Source organism: Saccopteryx bilineata, chromosome 4, assembly GCF_036850765.1.
Source record: "Saccopteryx bilineata isolate mSacBil1 chromosome 4, mSacBil1_pri_phased_curated, whole genome shotgun sequence".
Lineage (NCBI taxonomy): Eukaryota > Metazoa > Chordata > Mammalia > Chiroptera > Emballonuridae > Saccopteryx > Saccopteryx bilineata.
In genome coordinates, this window is record NC_089493.1 from 292,472,522 (window position 1) to 292,492,326 (window position 19,805).

At 57.1% G+C, this 19,805-nt stretch overlaps 2 protein-coding genes across 6 annotated transcripts; one reads left to right on the forward strand and one right to left on the reverse strand.

The window, feature by feature from the left end:
- Positions 1–1,679: 1,679 nt before the first annotated feature.
- ZNF668 (zinc finger protein 668) lies at positions 1,680–10,511 on the reverse strand. Its single transcript, XM_066275765.1, has 3 exons — positions 10,419–10,511; positions 3,626–4,294; positions 1,680–3,072 (listed from the first exon to the last, which is right to left on the reverse strand). The coding sequence occupies exons 2-3, from the start codon at positions 4,270–4,272 to the stop codon at positions 1,860–1,862; spliced, it is 1,860 nt and encodes a 619-aa protein (XP_066131862.1). The 5' UTR covers positions 4,273–4,294; positions 10,419–10,511; the 3' UTR covers positions 1,680–1,859.
- Positions 10,115–19,797, forward strand: ZNF646 (zinc finger protein 646). 5 transcript variants are annotated; one of them, XM_066275726.1, is made up of 3 exons: positions 10,115–10,150; positions 12,622–17,990; positions 19,220–19,797. In XM_066275726.1, exons 2-3 carry the CDS (start codon positions 12,704–12,706, stop codon positions 19,330–19,332), a joined length of 5,400 nt encoding a protein of 1,799 aa, XP_066131823.1. In that variant the 5' UTR covers positions 10,115–10,150; positions 12,622–12,703; the 3' UTR covers positions 19,333–19,797. The 5 variants fall into 5 exon arrangements, 4 of the variants coding, with proteins under 4 accessions (XP_066131823.1, XP_066131821.1, XP_066131822.1 ...); XM_066275724.1 differs by lacking the exon at positions 10,115–10,150 and adding an exon at positions 10,532–10,649; XM_066275725.1 differs by lacking the exon at positions 10,115–10,150 and adding an exon at positions 10,666–10,735.
- Positions 19,798–19,805: the final 8 nt, after the last annotated feature.

Genomic DNA, 19,805 nt, shown 5'->3' on the forward strand with positions numbered 1-19,805 from the left:
AGTCTGTCTGACTGTCTCTCCCTATTTCCAGCTTCAGAAAAATGAAAAAAAAAAAAAATAATAATAATAAAAAAAAAATATTTTTGGCCATGGCCAGTTGGCTCAGCCAGTGGGCGGAATGCCAGCCTAGCACATGGATGCCCAGGGTCTGCTCCCCAGTCGGGGAGGGCACAGGTGAGAAGCGACCACCTGCTTCTCTCCCTCTCCTCCTTCCACAGCCAGTGGGTGGAATGCCAGCCTAGCACGTGGATGCCCAGGGTCTGCCCCCCAGTCGGGGAGGGCACAGGTGAGAAGCAACCACCTGCTTCTCTCCCTCTCCTCCTTCCACAGCCAGGGGCCCGACTGGCTTGAGTGTTGGCCCGGGGCGCTGAGGATAGCTCAGTTAATTCGAGCATCGCCCCAATGGGGGTTGCTGAGTAGATGTACATGTGGGAGTCTATCTCGCCTTCTCTCACTTAAAAAAAAAAAAATTATGCCCGCCCTGTGGTGGTACAGTGGATAAAGCATTGACCTGGGACGCTGAGGTTGCTAGTTCAAAACCCTGGGCTCGCCCGGTCAAGGCACATATGGGAGTTGATGCTTCCTCCTCCTCCCCCCTTCTCTCTCTCTCTCTCTAAATGAATAAAGTCTTAAAAATATATAAATATTTAGAACCTGACCAGGTGGTGGCGCAGTGGATAGAGCGTCAGACTGGGATGCAGAGGACCCAGGTTCGAGACCCCAAGGTCGCCAGCTTGAGCGTGGGCTCATCTGGTTTGAGCAAAAAGCTCACCAGCTTGGACCCAAGGTTGCTGGCTTGAGCAAGGGGTTACTGGGTCTGCTGAAGGCCCACGGTCAAGGCACATATGAGAAAGCAACAATGAACAACTAAGGAGGTGTCTCAACACACAACAAAAAACTAATGATTGATGCTTCTCATCTCTGTTCCTGTCTGTCTGTCCGTATCTATCCCTCTCTCTGACTCTCTGTTTCTGTAAAAAACACACAAAAAAAAACAATTTAGAGAGAGAGACATCGATTTCTCATCCCACTTATCCACTTATCTATGCATTGTTTGGTTGATTCTTGTATATGTCCTGATTGGGGGTGCAACTCACAACCTCTGCGTTCCAGGACAACATCCCAACCAACTGAGCTACCCGACCAGGGCCATTGGTCAATTCTTAAACATTTTCTTATTAATTGATTTTAGTGAGAGAGGAAGGTGGCAAGAGAAAGGGAGACAGAACATTGACCTGCTCCTGTATGTGCCCTGATGGGATCGAACGGGTAACCGCTGTGCTTCGAGACAATGCTCTCTAACCAACTGAACTACCCGGGCAAGGCCATTGGTTGATTCTTGTATGTGCCCTGGCCGGGGATTGAACCCACAACCTTGGCATATTGGGACAATGCTCCAACCCACTGAGCTACCAGGCCAGGGTAACTCATATATTTTTGACCAAGAATCCCCAAGAAAGGCACATGGAGTTTCGTATGCTTGCTTGACCACAAAACCCTTGTCACAAGACATTCTGAAACATACTTTGAAAAAAATGCACCCAAAGACCCTTCTACTTTCTAATCTGTAAATCTAGGGTCTCCAGAGACTTTTATTTGGTGCCCAAACTCCCTCCCCTACCCCCAGGTGGAACATAGAAGACAACCCAGTATTAAAGAGAATGCTTTAATGAGTGTTACTCAAGAGCCATACCTTTCAACAGCGGGTGCCAGCCGCCACTGTCCCCAAGTCTCTCTGTTGGGAAGGTAAGCTGGCTGGCTTCCTGGGGGAAATCTAAGAGTAAGCTGGAGCAAAGGGAGGTTCAGGAGGCAGCCGATTGGGGCTGAGCTCCTGGGGTTGAGGAGGAGCCCCATGGGCCTTAGGCTGGCCCCTCCTCAGGCATTCCTAGCAGAGCCACAAGGGGCTCGAGGGGTGTGGGGGTCTCCATGGGCACAGGGTGGGTGCGCTCATGCTTGCGGAGGTCGCTGGCACTCAAGAAGGCCTTTGGGCAGTGCGGGCAGGTATAGGGGCGCACGGAGCTGTGTGTGCGGCCGTGCTTGCGAAGCCCAGCCCGGTCGGAGAAGCTCTTGCCACACTGAGTACAGGGAAAGGGCCGGAGCTCTGGGTGCGAGCGCTCATGCCGCCGCAGTAACGTCGGCGTGGAGAAGGTCTCTTTGCACTCCCGGCACACAAACTGCGGAGGCTTCTCATCAGCCTCCCCACCTCCCACCTCGCCCGGCCCCCCCAAGGGACCAGGAGCCTCCCCAACCCCCGCATCTTGGCACTCCACGTGCTCCACCGTCATGCCCACCACTTGCCACTGGGTGGCCATGACGCCGCCTGACTCCGGGGGCAGCCCTAGCAGCCCTGCCGGGGGGTCCCCTAGCCCTGCCCCTGCAGCCTGAGGCCCGGAGCCCTCGCCCGCCACACTGACAGGCAGCGCTAGCCCGACCACCAGCTCCTGCTGTGGCGCGGCCTCCGCGGGCTCACTGCTGCGATGGGTCCGCTCGTGCTTCCTCAGGCTCGACGACACCACGAAGGACTTGCCGCAGGCGTTACAATGGAAGGGGCGCTCGCCCGAGTGCACCCGGCTGTGCTTGGTGAGACTGGCCCTCTCGGCGAAGGCTCGCCCGCACTCCTCGCAGCGGAAGGGCCGCTGGCCCGAGTGCACGAGCGCGTGGCGCTTGAGGTCCCAGGAAGCCACGAAGGTCTTGTCACACTGCAGGCACTTGAAGGGCCGGTCGCCCGTGTGCACCCGCCGGTGCATGGCCAGGTCCGCGGGCTGCCGGAAGTCCTTTCCACACTTCTCGCAGCGGTAGGGCTTCACGCCCTCGTGCGCGCGCTGGTGGCGCCGGAAGCTGGACGGGTCGGAGAACATGCGGCCGCAGCGCGGGCACAGAAAGGGCTTCTCGCCCGAGTGCGTGCGCTCATGGCTCTGGTACGAGCTAAGCTGGGTGAAGCCCTTGCCACAGGCCGGGCAGCGGTAGGGCTTCTGGGCCGCGTGGATGCGTTGGTGGCACGTAAGCGAGGATGAGCGCGAGAAGCTTTTCCCGCACTCGGAGCAGAGGAAGGGGCGCTCACCAGTGTGGGACCTGCGGGAGTGCGGAACCGGCATGAGGGTGGCAGGCCTGACCCCTGCCGCCTGTCTGCACTGTCAGGGGGGGACTCTAACGTCCCGCGGGCCTTGGACAAGCCCCTAAGAGCCTCAGAGCTGCAGCCCTCGTAAGAAACCTTCAGGAGGGTGTCTACATTCCAGAAAAGACCCCTCTCTGCACTCCAAAGACCTAGACATACCGGATCCCGCTCACACCTCCCGTGCCCCACCAAAGACCCTCTGAGTGGCCCGATTTCAAGCTGTGCCCCTTTCCTACTGTCCAGGGACCCAGGCCAATCGTTTCCCACTTGCATCCTCCAGAGTCGGATCCCAAATCGGTCTGCCCCGCCCCATCATGCCTCACCCACCAACCGGGAGTATCAGCTTCCTCCACGTGCTCACCACTGCCCATATATCCACCCTCCTCACCTCCCCATTGGCTCATTCGGCTCCTGAAGACCCAAGCCCAGGGCACCCTGGTCGTAGAGCAGCCAGCCATCCCACCCCTGCCCCACTGACCCGCTTTCTCCAGCCCCCTCAGGCGCCCTCACCGCTCGTGGTTGCGCAGGTCCTTGAGCTCGGCGTAGGCCTTGCCGCAGCGCTCACAGCCATAGGGCCGCAGGCCGGCGTGGGTGCGTCGGTGTTTCCGGAACACAGAAGGGTCAGCGAAGCTCTTGCCACAGTCAGCGCAGGCGTAGGGTCGCTCGCCCGTGTGTCCACGCTGGTGGATCTTGAGCTTGGAGAGCGCGCCGTAGGCTTTGGGGCAGTGTGCGCAGCGGAAGGGCAGCTCGCCGGCATGCGAGGCCAGGTGCACGCGCAGGCACACGGGCTGCATGAAGCGGCGGCCGCACTCGGGACAGGGGAAGGGCTTCTCACCCGTGTGGCTGCGACCGTGGCTGCGCAGCTCCGGCGCCGTTTTGTAGGCCTTGGGGCACAGCGGGCATGCATAAGGCCGAGGCTTGGCCGCTGCACCTGCCACTTTGTCCCCACTGGCATCCTCGGGTTTAGGTTCTGCCTCTGGCTTCAGCTTGACCTCTGCCACCTCCTTGGCGCAGTCGACAGGCCCATGTGTGGCAGCATGGCGCGCTGCCCTGGGCGCGTTTGGAAACGTCTTGGTACAGGACAGGCACTTGTAGCGGCGGCCTGAGCGCTTGTAGCCTGGGCCTGGGGACTGGGCCTCTGCAGACTCCACCTCCATAGCCTCGATGGGCAAAGCTTCTCTGCGAGAGAAGCAAAGTTAGAAGCCACATTCCTCTGCATTCTCCAAGGCCTCTCCCCTCACCAGAGCCCTCTGGAAGCCTGACTCATCTGCATTTCCCACCGGGACCACCACGTCCTTCCTTTCAAACATTCCTGCCTCTGACACTGTTCACGCTTCTTCTCTGGCCTGCTCCACTGATGAAAGGAGGTGGACTGGCTGATTTCAGGGGGGCTAAGGGAGGAGGCCGGGCCACCAAAATGACCACCTGCACTTCCCTCCTAAGCCTGAGCTTTTCCAAACACTCTGGCATTCCCAGAAGGTCCTGGTTCCATCCATCTCACCATCTTCCTTCTTCAGCTCAGCATCCAAGGTCTGTGCCAGGATGCAGGGTCCTATGCAAGGCGGCAAACACAGGGGCAACCCAGATGTGGGTCTGGCCTGTGCCCAGGGAAGAGAGAGGTAGGTCCAGAAGAAGGTGCAACCAGTGGGCTGCATGTGGTGATTGGCACCGTCTGGAAGTGACGAGTCCCCAGAATACGTATGTTGTTTTTCCCCTCTCGTTGGTTGGGTCTCCCAGGCAGCAACTACTCATATAGAATTCTGGCCTTGCACAGCTGTAAGGGACTCCACCCCTGACAGGCATCCTGGTCCACTCTCTGCTCTGCAGTCACTGTGGGCTCACAGCTCTGGTAACGGGAAGCTCAGTCACTCGCAAGGCAGCTGGAGCCATTGCTAGCAGTTACAAGACTCTGAGTCATCTTCAGTGGATCTGATCTAGCCTGGCCTCCTGGGACACTCACTCTGGCTGCGGCCCCTTCATTCCCAGTTCAGAGCCCAGACACCCTCCACACAGCTGTTCCCGTGGATCATGTCTGGAGGGAAATAGGCTTAACAGCTGCATTAGTCCCGACACCAGCTCATCCTCCCTGGGGGATGAGGGGAAGAGGATTAGAGCAGATCCACTTAAGAAGAGCTCAGCAGCAGCTGCTGGGGCAGCCCGGGTGGGGCGAAGACCTGCTCCAGGAAAGGAGAGGGCCCGGTGTGCCCGGAAGCTAGGCTGGGAGGTAGGAGACCCGAGTTCGGCCCTGGCTGGTTGGCTCAGCGGTAGAGCGTCGGCCTGGCATGCGGGGGACCCGGGTTCGATTCCCGGCCAGGGCACATAGGAGAAGCGCCCAATTGCTTCTCCACCCCCCCTCCTTCCTCTCGGTCTCTTTCTTCCCCTCCCGCAGCCAAGGCTCCATTGGAGCAAAGATGGCCCGGGCGCTGGGGATGGCTCCTTGGCCTCTCCCCCAGGCGCTAGAGTGGCTCTGGTCGCGGCAGAGCGACGCCCCAGAGGGGCAGAGCATCACCCCCTGGTGGGCAGAGCGTCGCCCCTGGTGGGCGTGCCGGGTGGATCCCGGTCGGGCGCATGCGGGAGTCTGTCTGACTGTCTCTCCCCGTTTCCAGCTTCAGAAAAATACAAAAAAAAAAAAAAAAAAAAAAGACCTGAGTTCTTGCACTCCTTTCTAAGCCTGTTTCCCCATCTGTCCACATTAGGGGTTGGTGGCTTCTAAGTTATTAGGGGTTGGGACCCAGGGAGGACACTGGAGCCCCTGCAGTGAGTGGCGAGGGCTGCATCTTTCGAGTCAGCACCATCCTGCCTGGTTGACCCTGCCTCAGTCCCTCACTCCTACACACGGAATCTAGTATGTACAGGCAGTCAGCATCTTCTCCCTGCAGTACCATGAGACACTCCAGAACTTTCTATGGCTTCCATCACACCATGCAAATTCCCAGGGTCCTTCCCGGTTGTTACAATCCCACCAGTCCTTCCTTCGAGCCCCACTTCCCCCAGGAAGCTCTTCCTGCATCTCCTAGATCTCGGGCCCCCACCCCACACAACTCTGTGCACCCTCAGCTTGGTGTGTTTCCTTTTCCCACTACATCCTGGAAGGTGAGTTAAAGGGCTTGAGGACCAACCTTCCCCGAGATGTGAGTTCCCCTGACAGTTTCCAGGGGACCCTTCCCTATTTCTGCATGAGGCACTCACCACCTCCCTTCCAGACCATCTCTGGACAGTCTGACTGGTAAAGTTTCTCTTTAATGAAAACAATCGCTCACATTTACAGAACACTCTCTAAATAACAGGAAGTATCTTAAGCTCTTTACATGTGTTAACTCAAACTTCATGTCAACACCATGACAAAAGTGCTATTACTCCCTTTTCACAAAGAAGGGAGCTAAGGCCCAGAGAAACAATACAGCATTGCGTTTAATAAGTAGCCCCTGGTCACACAGCCAGTGATTCGCAGCTGGGGGCTGAATCCAGGTGTTTAACCTGCCTTGAGTTGCTGGGCCTTGCTCAGTTTTCTCGGCCCTCCCAGACTTGTCTGCGGCCTTGGCCAGCCCCACACTGACCAGCCCCTGAGATCAGCTCATCCTGTCTCCTCTCCTCCCTGTAGAGCTACCTGCAGACCGGAGCCAGCCCCCTCTATGTCTGCTCCCCTCTCAGGGCGCTGGATCATAGGTGTTGAGCCCTGGGCCTCTGTCTTCCTATCTGTGAACCAGAAACCAGATGGCTAGATAGGTAAATCTCTCCTGAGGCACTTGCTAGGGGTAAGGCTGGGGAGCACCAGGCTGGTCCCAGCAGGCACCCAGCTCCATGAAGAGCACAGAGCCAGGTAGGTGAGCCCCCCCCAAAACCCCACCGTTATCTCCTCACTTCCCAGTTCAGTGAGGACCCTTCCACCCACCACTTCCTACCATAGTGTTTCTCCAAGTCAGGCCTGTGCACCCCTGTGTGAGAATAAACACCCAGGGAGTATGGGGCAGGACTCCGAAATCTTTACTGTGAACACACTCCGGGTTATTTCAGCCAACACTCCATACTTAAGAACCAAAGACATCCCTAGGTGTTCACAAGCTTCTGGCAGACAGGCATTTTTACTACACCTTGTTTTCAGATGTGCAGATTAAGCCTCCATACGGAACAAAAACCTTGCACAAGAGCACATAACTAGTCAAGGAGCCCTGACTTAAACCCAAGTCTCCAGATCTCTGCGCTGGGCTCTTTCTCTAGCAGTCTTCATTTACTTAAGCCTTATTAGCCAAATTATGAGACTTTCCACTGCTCCTAGGACAAAGACCAGTATCTTCTTCATGGCCAGCAAGCCCGTGGACTAAGTCCTGCCTATCTCAACTCCCACCCCTCTTCCCTGGTTCACTGGCCTCCACCCACAGGCTCCCTTTCTTTTCCTCAAAAAGCTAAATTCCCTCCCACTGCAGGGCCTTTGCACACAGTTCTCTCTGCCAGAACCTTTGCTCCCCAAGGATCTTTGTGTAGCTATCTCTTTGACTTTATTTGGGTTTCAGGTCTTTTTCTTAAAAAGGGCTTTCCGGCCCTGGCTGGTTGGCTCAGTGGTAGAGCATCGGCCTGGCATGCGGAAGTCCCGGGTTCGATTCCCGGCCAGGGCACACAGGAAAGGCGTCCATCTGCTTCTCCACCCCTCCCCCTCTCCTTCCTCTCTGTCTCTCTCTTCCCCTCCCGCAGCCGAAGCTCCATTGGAGCAAAAGATGGCCTGGGCGCTGGGGACGGCTCCTTGGCCTCTGCCCCAGGCGCTAGAGTGGCTCTGGTCTCGACAGAGAGACACCCCAGATGGGCAGAGCATCGCCCCCTGGTGGGCGTGCCAGGTGGATCCCGGTCGGGCGCATGCGGGAGTCTGTCTGACTGCCTTCCCATTTCCAGCTTCAGAAAAGTACAAAAAAAAAAAAAAAAAGGCTTTCCAGACCACCTTTCTTTGTTTCTTTCTTTTTCAGTGCGAGAGAGAGACAGAGAGACATACAGACAAGACAGAGACTGGAAGGGAGAGAGATGAGAAACATCAACTCGTAGTTGTCACTTTAGTTGTTCATTGATTGCTTCTCATACGTGCCTTGACTGGGGTGGGGGTAGGGGTGGGCATTCCAGCCAAGCCAGTGATCTTGGGCTTCCAGCCAGTGACCTTTGTTGATGACCCCACACTCAAGCCAGAGACCCCTTGCTCAAGTAGTGACCTTGGGGTTTCACACCTGGGACCTCAGTGTCCCAGGTCAACACTCTATCCACTACACCAAAACTGGTCAGGTCAGACCACCTTTCTTAGTGCTATTTGCACTCCTTCTAATCACTTATTCCCTTCTCTTCAATTTCTTTTATGGTGCTCATATGAATAACAGTCCTTGCAAGCTCACCACGGGCCAGCTATCATTCTAAGAATTATTGCGCACTACTCAAGCTAAGCCTCACAACTGCCTAGAAGTTTATTATAGACTGAATGTGTGTATGCCCTGAAGAAAGGCCATGTGAGAACACAGTGAGAAGGTGGCCCTCTAGAAGCCAAGAAGAGTCCTCACCAGGAACTGAATTGGCCAGCACTTTGATCTTCGCCCTCCCAGCCTCCTGGACTGTAAGAAATAAATTTCTGTTGTTTAAGCCCCCCAGTCTGTGGGGTTTTTTGTTATGGTAGCCCGAATAGACTAAGTTAAACAGTATTATTTCCCCATTACTACAGAAAACGACACGGAAGCACACAGAAATGAAGTGGTCTGCCTCCCAAACTTCTATTCTCTGTCCCCTATTGCTTTGATAGAACTTACACGGTTTACGGGTTGGTTGTTAATTCTCTGTCTTCAGCACAAGAGTCTAGGCTAGCCAGGAGCCAGGAACCTTTATTATCCTGAATCTACTGCACCTAGAATTGTGACTGGTACTCCAAAGAAACGGGAAGAATCGACCTTGGAGACAGAATTCAAACCCAGGCCTCCAAAGAAATGGGAAGAATCGACCTCAGACAGAATTCAAACCCAGGCCTACAGCCTCTGCCTTCCCACAGTAGGCATTTGTGAGAATGGTCTCAACAACTATTTACTAACTGAATTTCTCTGCCTGTCCAAGTTCCCAAGGTCCAACCATCACCCTGTTTCCCTCTCTGGCTTAGGGGAGGGGTGATGTCCTGCTGTTGCACGCTGAGATTTAACTCCCAGTTTCGGCTAGGGCCCTGTGAGCAGGGCTGAGGGGAAAAGGGGGCCACTCTCCATCCTCTCTGCACCTCTGTCTCCTGCTCTAAACAAGTAGTCACCCACAGGCCACCCGGACTCGGTGAGATGGTGGACAGGGAACTGTAAACTGTACAGGGGTGAGGGTTAGTTATCTCCTAGGTCACCTACCTGGTCAGTTCACAACCTAATCCCAAACCACTTTTCCAGCCTCAGCTCCAGCGACAGTTCCCCCCTCCCTACAGCAACCTAAGCTCTAGCTACAAGCTCAAACTTCCCCACCTATATGCATCTCCACATTCATTGTCCTCTGCCTGGGTGGCTGGCCATCTCCCGTGGGAAAACTCTTGCATCCTTAAAATACTGGCTTCCCCAGCGCCCTCAGAAACAGGCAGAAGGGCACCAGGGCGCAATAGGCCCCAGTATTTTCATCAGTAAAACGGGGTCTCTGAAGAATGTGGGAGTCTGAAGAGCGTTAGGGCCTACCAGACGCGCCGAGGAGCCGAGAGCTGCAGAAACGCAGCGCTTCTCGCTCCCTGCAACCGTCTACGTGTCTGCACCCCTGCCAGACAGCCCCGCAGGGCAGGGCCGTGAGCTGACTCGTCTCGGAATATGCCCCGGGAGAACGTGGCCTTGGAGAATGTGGCAAGGAGTGAACGAAGAATGAGAGAATGAACAAATGAATGGACCGAGGGCCGGGACAGGACAAAGACCTGCAAGATGGCGTTCTCTAGGACCGCGGGAGGGGTGGACAGGACCTCGGCCTGGGAGGGGGCCACAGGCGCCGGGGCCCTTGCTAGGCGGGCTGCGCGCTTGGGACAAAAGCCTGCAACATGGCGGACTCTAGGACCCCCCGGGCCAGGTACGCGCAAGGCGGCCAGCGGCGCCGGCGGAGCCCAGACATCCGCAGCAGCCGGCCCACGGGAACAACCGGCGGGTTCTAGGACCCGCTGGGCCAGGAGCGCGCCCGCGCCCTCCCGGGGCCGCACTCCTCCTGCCCCGCCCGCGCTGCTCGTGCCAGGGCAACCCCATGCGCCCTCGGCACCCACAGGGAAACTGAGGTCCGCTCGGATTTCGTCCGCGCCGGGGCCGCCCAGAGGTCCCCGCGGCTTCCTGCCGGTGTTTCCTACCTGAACAGACTTGGGTTGGCTCCGTGGCGCCAGCGACAGCTCCTCTCACCAACGGAGCTCCAGACACTACCAGGGAGAGACAGGCGCTAGGACCCGGGGGGGGGGGGGAGAGAGGGGCGGGGCCGGCGGGCGGAAGTGGAAGCCAGCTTCCCCGGCTAAGAAGGGCAGCCAAGTTTACTGGAGTATCCCCCTGGCCGAAGGTGGCGGGCCAATAAATGACAGGGGTTCTCTGTAAGTGATAAAGACAGGGAACGCGGGACAGGCTTACTAAGTACATCGGGTTCTTGTTAGTTTGGGGCAAGATCAAGAACTATAAGGTGAGAGGACAGAAATGCCATGCTCAAGCTGTGCAGTGAGTGCCTAAGTACTTTTATATTCCACAACATTTCCTTTAACAGCGAGGAGTGCTTGAAGCTCCCTCGATCTGTATTGAGAAGTTTTTCAGGTAACCCCAGGAAAAGTGTCACCAAAGTACTGAGGGTACGGCTGCAGGACCTTTTTTACCCTCGTCTATGCTCTCAGCTCATATGCACCCCAGATCAATTCTAGCTGCTCTTGCCGGAAGTGTGGCTAAGGTTAGAGCGAAACTAGGCAGAGCTTTGACCTGCGTGGGCGGGGTCGGAGTCTCGTTTTCGCTCCTTGCTGAGCGCCGGAAGTGTGTCTGTGTAGAACCCGTACTTGAAGGTTGGTCAGGAAGTGTTCTCCTGGCGGAGGTTTCGCGGGGAAGCTTTTGCGGCTAGAACACTTCCTGTTTCCTAGTAACAATAGGAAGTGTCCGCGGGGCTGAGGGTAGACTCGGCTCGGGCCAACTGCGCTCGCTCTACTCCCGTCTTCCTTCCCCTTTTCCTTTCTCTCTCCCCCTTCCCTCTCACCTCCTGGGAAGCCTGGCGGAGTGTGCGTGTGTTGGGAGCTCTAGTGCTCCCCATAGCCACTCCTTGGGGCGCGCGGCTGCAGTTAGGGTGAGGGTCCCAGTGCGCAGGCGCGCTCCCGTTCGCGGTCCCCAACGGACTCACCCGCGGCGGGAACGAGAAGGGGCCACTCGTGCGAGGTAGGGGGTCCTAAGAGGAAACTGGCCGAAAAGATCAGTGAGACGAGAGGAATCGTTTGGTTAGGAGATCAAACGATCAGGAGAGGGGGATTCAATCTTGAGCGACGGGGCATTGTGAAATGAGAGGTTGGGGAGCAGGTTCAGTGAGGGGGTTTAGTCCGGGATAGTTGTATTGGGGGTCCAGTAGAAGTGAAGAATCAGTCAGGAAGCCAAGGTGATGTAGAAGGCACGGGGTCCTGCTATGGAGAGGCCAAAGGCTTTGAAAAGAAGATTGCCAGAATCAGTGGGTTTGCTCATGTGTACACTAGGACAACAGACATTTCCCGTGTGTTGTGGGGATTAAGTGACACAATGAATATCCTTTATTTAGCACAGCGCTCAGCACATGATAATGCTCAGTTAGCATTTGTTCTTGTATTTTGAGAGAATGTAGAAGATAAACTGAGAAAGGGCTGCAGTGAGGAGGTGTGGGAAGGAAGGGTAGAGGGTGGAGAACCACCAGAAATGGGATGCAATTTCTATGATGGAAGACTGTTTGGGTTCTGGGGAAATAGGTGAAGGAAGGGGCCAAGAGTCTTTTAGAAAGGAGACTTTGTGACCCTGAAAGGAATAGGGCATGTGGGGGAACAAGCCCTTCTCTGAAGGGGAGCCCTAACTTCCATCTCTCAGGCCCTCATCTGTCAACTGAAGAAAGTTTCTCTTTCATTGCCTCTAGCCTAGTCTGTTTAGCTGGAGAGTAGAGGAGGGAGAATTGGACATATCTACTGAAAGCCCTAGACAAGGTTCAGGCTTCCTTTTAAGGTGTCACAGGAGATAGGTTGGTTGTTTCAGAATTAGAAGAGGGTTAGGGGCAGTAAGACTTTGGATTTGGTCTGAGGAACAGGTTAATAGGTCTATGATCAGAAGTGGTTACATCTCTCTGTACCTTATCTATACCTCTACTGATGAGTTAGGCCTAGGGAGGCTACCATATTTGGGGAGCTTAGGTACAGGGTGTCCTTAAACGATAGTGCTTCTGAATTAGATTCAGTAGAAAGCAGGGCTTGGGCATTGCTGCTTGGGGAAACTCTATGTGACCTCTAGTGAACTTGCTTATAGAGCCAAGAGGCAAAGTTAATTCAGGCCTTCCTTCTGACCACTGCCCCCTCTTCCTAGGCCTTGGCCCCACCACCAGAGGAAGATGCTTCTGCCAACTGCCTGTTCTTCCTGAACCTCCAGGTTTCTGCCACACTGCCCCATGGAGGATGCGCCCACCTCACTCAGCTGCTGTGACTGTCAGCGCCACTTTTCTAGCCTCCTGGAGCTGTCTAGGCACTGTGAGCTGCTCCATCCGTCCTCTAGCCAGGACAGTGAGGTGGCTGACGGCATCCCTTCACCTTACCACTGTCAGCAGTGTGGGTGGGGCTACCGTCACCCAGGGAGCTTGGTCAGCCACCGCTGTACCCACGAGACTGGCCTTTTCCCCTGTACCGCTTGTGGCAAGGACTTCACCAATCCCATGGCCCTCAAGAGCCACATGAGGACTCATGCTCCTGAGGGTCACCCCAAGGAAGCCACTTCACACCTCCAAGGGGAGACAGTGTCCACTGACTCCTGGGGTCAGAGGCTTGGCCATAGGGAAAGCTGGGGAAACCAGAAAAAACACGCTGAAGAGACATCTGACTGTGCATCTGGGCCTGACCCCAGGGAAGCTCTGGACACCTGGGAAGATCCACCCACCAGACAAAGAGAAGGCTGGGAGAGGCAGTCAAATCTTGAAGAGGGTACAGAGGGCTTGGGGCCCACTACCAACTCTGCTAAAGGCCCGCCACTCCCCACTCCAGCCAGCAGCCTCCTTAGCAATTTGGAACAGTATTTAGCTGAGTCAGTGGTGAATTTCACAGGGGCCCAGGAACCTACCCAATCCCTTCCTGCTGAGGAGGAACGGCGGTACAAGTGTAGTCAATGTGGTAAGACTTATAAGCATGCTGGGAGCCTCACTAACCACCGCCAGAGCCACACTCTGGGCATCTACCCTTGTGCCATCTGTTTCAAGGAGTTCTCTAACCTAATGGCTCTGAAGAACCACTCCCGACTTCACGCCCAATATCGGCCTTATCAGTGTCCTCACTGCCCCCGTGCCTTTCGGCTCCCCCAAGAGTTGCTGGAACACCGGCAATCCCATGAGGGAGGAAGGCAGGAGCAGCTGTGGGAAGAGAAAGTGATGCCCACCACCAATGGGCACGCAGATGAGAGCAGGGACCAGCTCCCTAGTGTACTGATGCTGAATGGCTCTGGGGATCTGGAGGACAGTGGCCTGGAGGAATACCGACCTTTCCGCTGTGGGGACTGTGGCCGCACTTACCGCCATGCTGGGAGCCTTATCAACCACCGCAAGAGCCACCAGACAGGTGTCTACCCCTGCTCCATCTGTTCCAAACAGCTGTACAATGCAGCTGCTCTCAAAAACCACGTGCGGGCTCATCACAGACCCCGGCAAGGAGCTGTGGAGGATGGGCAGCCATCCGAGCCGCCAGCTCTCTTGCCTCTGGCTGAGACCACCCACAAAGAGAGAGAGGTCCCCACTGCCACCCTGGACCACCGCCCCTATAAGTGCAATGAATGTGGTCGGGCTTACCGCCACCGGGGGAGCCTGGTGAACCACCGCCACAGCCATCAGACAGGAGAGTACCAGTGCTCACTCTGCCCCCGCAAATACCCCAACCTTATGGCCCTGCGCAACCATGTGAGGGTCCACTGCAAGTCCGCTCGCCGCAGCACAGGCCCAGGGACTGAAGACCCACCTAGCCACCTCAAGGGGGAGCCTGACGTGGTGGCTGCAGAGGCAGCCCCATGTACAGATCAGGGGAATGGGTGCAAGCATGAAGAGGCCACTGATGGCCCCCCAGCAGCAGACAGGACAGCAGCACCACAGATAAGTAGCATGTGCGGCATGCTCTTTGAAGACCCTGAGAGCCTTGAACTTCCTGGCCAGACCCATGGGGAAGAGGAGAATAGCAGAACAGAGACCAGGGAGTCACCTCCTCGGGCATTTGCCTGCCGAGATTGTGGAAAGAGCTATCGCCACTCAGGCAGCCTGATCAACCACAGGCAGACCCACCAGACAGGGGACTTCAGCTGCGGAGCCTGTGCCAAGCACTTCCACACCATGGCTGCCATGAAGAACCATTTGCGACGTCACAGTCGGCGACGGAGCAGGCGGCACTGGAGGCGGGCTGGCAGTGCCGGGATTGGGGGAGAAGCCAAACTCATGACAGGTGGGAACTGGGCCCAGGAGTTGGTGGAAGACAGTGAAGGCCTGGACTGTCCCCAGGACCCTTCCGGGGAGACTCCTAGTGGAGCTAAAGGCAGCTTGGAAAGTGAGGGGGGCTGTTTACAGGCTCAAGCTGAAAGAGACAAATGTGGGCTGGAGAGGGATGCGGCCTGTTTCCAGGGTGACAGAGAGAGCAGAGGTCCTGAGGAAATGCTGGGAAGGAAGGAGACCTGTTTCCTTGACAACTTGGACACCCCAGGTGATAAGGAAAGCCATGGGACGCACTTGTGTGATGGCCTCACTGGGGCAGGTGAAGACCAGAAACCAGCCCCTGGCCAGCCCAGCTCCTCCGGCCACTCTGTTGAAGTTGTCACTAACTGGCAGCCTGAGGTCTCCCATACATGTTCTGACTGTGGGCATTCTTTCCCCCATGCCACCAGCCTGCTGAGCCACAGACCCTGCCACCCACCAGACATCTACCAGTGCTCCCTCTGCCCGAAGGAGTTTGATACTCTGCCCGCCCTGCGCAGCCACTTCCAGAATCACAGGCCTGGGGAGGCCGCCCCCGCCCAGCCTTTCCTCTGCTGCCTCTGTGGCATGATCTTCCCTGGGCGGGCTGGCTACCGGCTTCACCGGCGACAGGCTCACGCCTCCTCCGGCCTGACGGAGGGCTCGGAGGAGGAGGGGGAAGAGGAGGGCGCAGCGGTGGCCGCCGCCTCCCACAGTTCCCCGCTGCAGCTCTCGGAAGCAGAGCTGCTGAATCAGCTGCAGCGTGAGGTGGAGGCCCTTGACGGAGCTGGTTATGGGCACATCTGTGGCTGTTGCGGTCAGACCTACGATGACCTGGGAAGCCTGGAGCGTCACCACCAAAGTCAGAGTTCTGGGGACACCACAGACAAGGCTCCCAGCCACTTGGGAGAGTCAGGTGACGCCACTGAAATGGTTGCAGATGGCATTTTTAAGGGCACAGTGACCTCCCTCTCTGCAGAGGGTGGGGACACAAAGTCTGGAGAGGGAGCAGGTGCCACCGGTGCAGACAGCCTCTGCACTGAGGGTGGGGAAAGTTCTCTGGAAGTCCAGCCCCGCCCTTTCCGCTGCAACCAGTGCGGCAAAACCTACCGCCATGGGGGCAGCCTGGTGAATCACCGCAAGATCCACCAGACCGGTGACTACGTCTGCCCGGTCTGCTCCCGCTGCTACCCCAACCTGGCTGCTTACCGCAACCATCTGCGGAACCACCCACGCTGCAAAGGCTCTGAGCCCCAGGTGAGGCCCGTCCCAGAGACGGCAGGCAGCGGTGAGCCCCAGAGTGTGGCCGAGGAGGGCCGGGGGCCTGCCGAAGTGGGGACGTTCCGAGAGGAACTTCAAGCTGAGCCCCCAGAGGAGGCGGCACTGGTGAAAGAAGAAGCGTGGGAGAAGAGCGCCGAGAAGGGTGGGGAGACGGAGCTGAGGTTGGAGACTGCGGACAAGGGCTGCCAGACCGAGGCTGGTTCAGAGCGGCCCTTCAGCTGTGAGCTGTGCGGCCGCTCGTACAAGCACGCCGGCAGCCTCATCAACCACCGGCAGAGCCACCAGACCGGCCACTTTGGCTGCCAGGCCTGCTCCAAAGGCTTCTCAAACCTCATGTCCCTCAAGAACCACCGGCGCATCCACGCAGACCCCCGGCGTTTCCGCTGCAGCGACTGTGGGAAAGCATTCCGCCTGCGCAAGCAGCTGGCTAGCCACCAGCGGATCCACGGTGAGCGGGGTGGGGATGCGGGCGCCCGAAAACTGACTAGGGAAGACTGGCCCTTCCGGTGTGGCCAGTGTGGACGGAACTACCGCCATGCTGGCAGCCTCCTGAACCACCAGTGCACCTGTGAGACAGGCCAGTACAGCTGTCCCACTTGCCCCAAGACCTACTCTAATCTCCTGGCCTGGAAGGAGCACCAGAGGCTGCACTCGGAGAGCCGGCGACGGCGAGCTGGGCGGTCCCGGCGGGCCGCTGTCCGCTGCGCCCTCTGTGGCCGGGGCTTCTCCGGCCGGGGTTCTCTGGAGCAGCACCTGCGTGAGCACGAGGAGAAGTCCAAAAGTGGTCTGGGAGGCCCTGACGACACAGAGCGCAGCAAGGGGAACCTGGCTGATGACGAGGGACTCGAGGACAGATCGTGTGGTGCTGAGTCAGCACCCCAGGTGGGACAGGGAGCCATGAGGCCAAGGGAGCAGAGTAACAGCCCCAGCCGAGCAACAGGCCCAGCAGCCACAGAGCCCGTGTCCTGGGGCTTGGGGCAAGCAGATGGGCGGCAAGGAGACAGAGGACTAGTGAGTTGTGGTGGAGGTCAGGTTCCTCAGCATCGTGTAATGACCAAGCTAGAAGACAAGTCAGGGGACAGTGTTGCCATAAGTCCTTGTCACCTTGGCAACAGCCAGCCCAGTGGACCTGGTCTGAGCCAGGTCAGTAGCTGGGACAGTGGAGACAGCAACTCTCAGCTCCAGCCAGAGAGCCACCTGTATTCCTGCTGCCATTGTGGTAAGACCTGCCAGTCAGAAAGCCCCTCGAACCACCACAGGCATAAGACAGACTGCCACTGTTGCCAGCTCTGCTCCCAGCTCATGAGTCCTGTGGCCACTAAGAGTCACAGCCACAACCACATAGCTGCCCAGACCTCTGCCTGCACCGACTGTGGCAGCACCTTTCAGGCGCACCAGGAACTAGCCAGCCACTCGCAGACCCATGCCACTGGCTGCAGTCAGGCGCCGCCCCAGACAGAGGAGGCCGGAGGTCCCAAAGCTGGCACTGTGGAGGCCGACGTGGATCTCCCCGGTCAAGGGAGAGCCCAGACCACCTTGTCAGATACCCCCAGGGCCCTCGGACAGAACACTGAGAGAGCTAACAGGGGGCAGGGCGTGAGGCCCACGGTGGCTGAAGATGAGGAGCGGCCCTTCCGCTGTGCCCAGTGTGGCCGTTCCTACCGCCATGCTGGGAGCCTGCTGAACCACCAGAAGGCCCACACCACTGGACTCTACCCGTGTTCCCTCTGCCCCAAACTGCTGCCCAACCTGCTTTCCCTTAAGAACCACGGCAGGACCCACACGGACCCCAAGCGCCATCGCTGCAGTATCTGTGGCAAGGCCTTCCGGACAGCTGCCCGGCTGGAGGGCCACGGGAGGGTCCATGCACCCCAGGAGGGTCCCTTCACGTGCCCCCACTGCCCCCGCCACTTCCGTCGCCGCATCAGCTTTCTGCAGCACCAGCAGCAGCACCAGGAGGAACGGACAGTGGCCACCTCTGGTACGGGGGTATGAATGGGCAGAGGACTGAAGGATCCCAGAGGAGGTGGGCAAAAAGTGGAGGGCAAAATGTGGCTCCAAGCTGGTAGGAGAGCAAGGAGTGAGGAGAAGGTCACACGGATTCCAGGAGGTGGCCGGGAGCTTGGGGCTAGAAGGAGAAAATTAGTGTGACGATGCTACCTTTTTGAGTTGTCTAGATCTGAACCCCTGGGTCAGGTAAGTAGAGGGCGTGGCAGGGTGGAGTAAGGAGTGGGCAGGGCAGAGTCAGCCATCTGGGCTGGGCTGTGCCAGAGTCAAAGGAGCAATCTTTGTTTTGGGAGGGGAGGTAGCTGGGTGCATCTCACTACTACATCTGGATCCAGCCAGTAATGATTCCCAGGGGAAAAAGTTATCTAGGTTCTGTTCTTTCCTAAGTAGGCGGGGAGCCAGGGAGTGAGGAATGGGTCATGAGAGGCACCCCCAGACTGGACTTGGTGGCTTCAGTGCTGACTTGGCCAGAAAAACTGAGTCGCTGATTGGCTCCCAGCTCCCTGTCCCTCTTCTGCATCTGGTCTCTGTGTCCCCATCCTCTTTTCTTGGAAACTATACCTTTGGTCCTTTCCTATCACTATTGCCTCCTGTCTCTTCTCCTTTTCTTTTTCTGCTGTATGTCTTTTTAGGGTCCAAGCCCCCCTTCCCACCTGCACACCCCCCACCACCAGCACTCCTTTAACTGAGGGACTGAGTCACACATAATTGTTTCTTTGAAGCCAGGCCCAGCTGTAGCAACAACAATCATTAGCCCTATCTCCCTCCTCTATCAGGGAATCTCCGTGGAGTTACCTCCACCTGGTTGATTCGGAAGATGAGGCTGCGGAGCAGTGGGCCAGCCTGTTCCCTCAGCAAGCCCTGGGCTGGCTTGACCTCCCCTGGAGATCTCCCAGGACCCATTCCATTTAGTGGCCACCAGGGTGTGCGTCCTGAGATGGTGGGCCCTTGACCGGAGACTGTCAGGGACGGAGAGGACCGTGAGGGAGAGTCCCTGAGAGAGCTGATGAGATGGCTTTTAGGATAAAAATTCTTAGGGCCTCCAGGGAGTGAATGAGGAGCCAGTTAGCCGAATCTGGGAAAGGATGGAAGCCCTACGATTCTGGAGTTCTCACACAGGGTCTTGGGGCCACAGGCAGGGCTGGGGAGGGAACACAAGCCTTGTGGAGTGTGCCCCCCAGTCAGTAACCTCTCTCCCCCCAGGAACCTCAAAAGCGCCAGCAGCGGACCTGTCATTGCCCCCTTCACCCACCCCTACAAGCCCACTCCTGGACCCCTCACCCCAGTGGCCTGCAGACCTCGGCTTCTCCCTCTGAACTTCACGTCTCCAAAGATCAGAAGACAGGGCAGGAGTAGGGGTTGCGGGGAAGGCTTGATCTCTGTGTTCTGCTCAGGAGCAGGGTGGGCAGCCCCGTCTCCTCTCCCCTTGCAAAGAGGACCCAGATCGGGCTTCTTTCCCAAGCAGGGGTGGAGGGGTTTCTTATGTCCCTGTGCTTGAAGGACCTTTTTCCCAGCCTTTGTCACCATGCTATTCATTATGACCAGCCCTGCAAGAACCCTGGTGCCAGGGTCTGCGTGATGCCAGGCTGCCCTTGCCAGCCGGATTCTAATACCAGGGAGAGGCATTCAGAGAGCCAGGGCTAGGAATGTTGCCTGTGCAGGGTGGGGGGCTTTTGCTACAATTTGTAACTTATTTTCTAAAGTCTATTTTGTAACAATTTATTTAAGTTTTAAAAAAGGAAAATTACCCCCCTCCAAAAAAAAAGGAACATTTCAAAGTACATGGCTG

Bases quoted from the DNA above. Each gene is read 5' to 3' on its own strand.
- ZNF646 (XM_066275726.1), top strand. From the start codon at position 12,704: ATGGAGGATGCGCCCACCTCACTCAGCTGCTGTGACTGTCAGCGCCAC. The intron at 17,991-19,219 runs GTACGGGGGTAT...CTCTCCCCCCAG, and splicing joins ACGGACAGTGGCCACCTCTG to GAACCTCAAAAGCGCCAGCA.
- ZNF668 (XM_066275765.1), bottom strand. From the start codon at position 4,272: ATGGAGGTGGAGTCTGCAGAGGCCCAGTCCCCAGGCCCAGGCTACAAG. The intron at 3,073-3,625 runs GTGAGGGCGCCT...GCACTCCCGCAG, and splicing joins GACCTGCGCAACCACGAGCG to GTCCCACACTGGTGAGCGCC.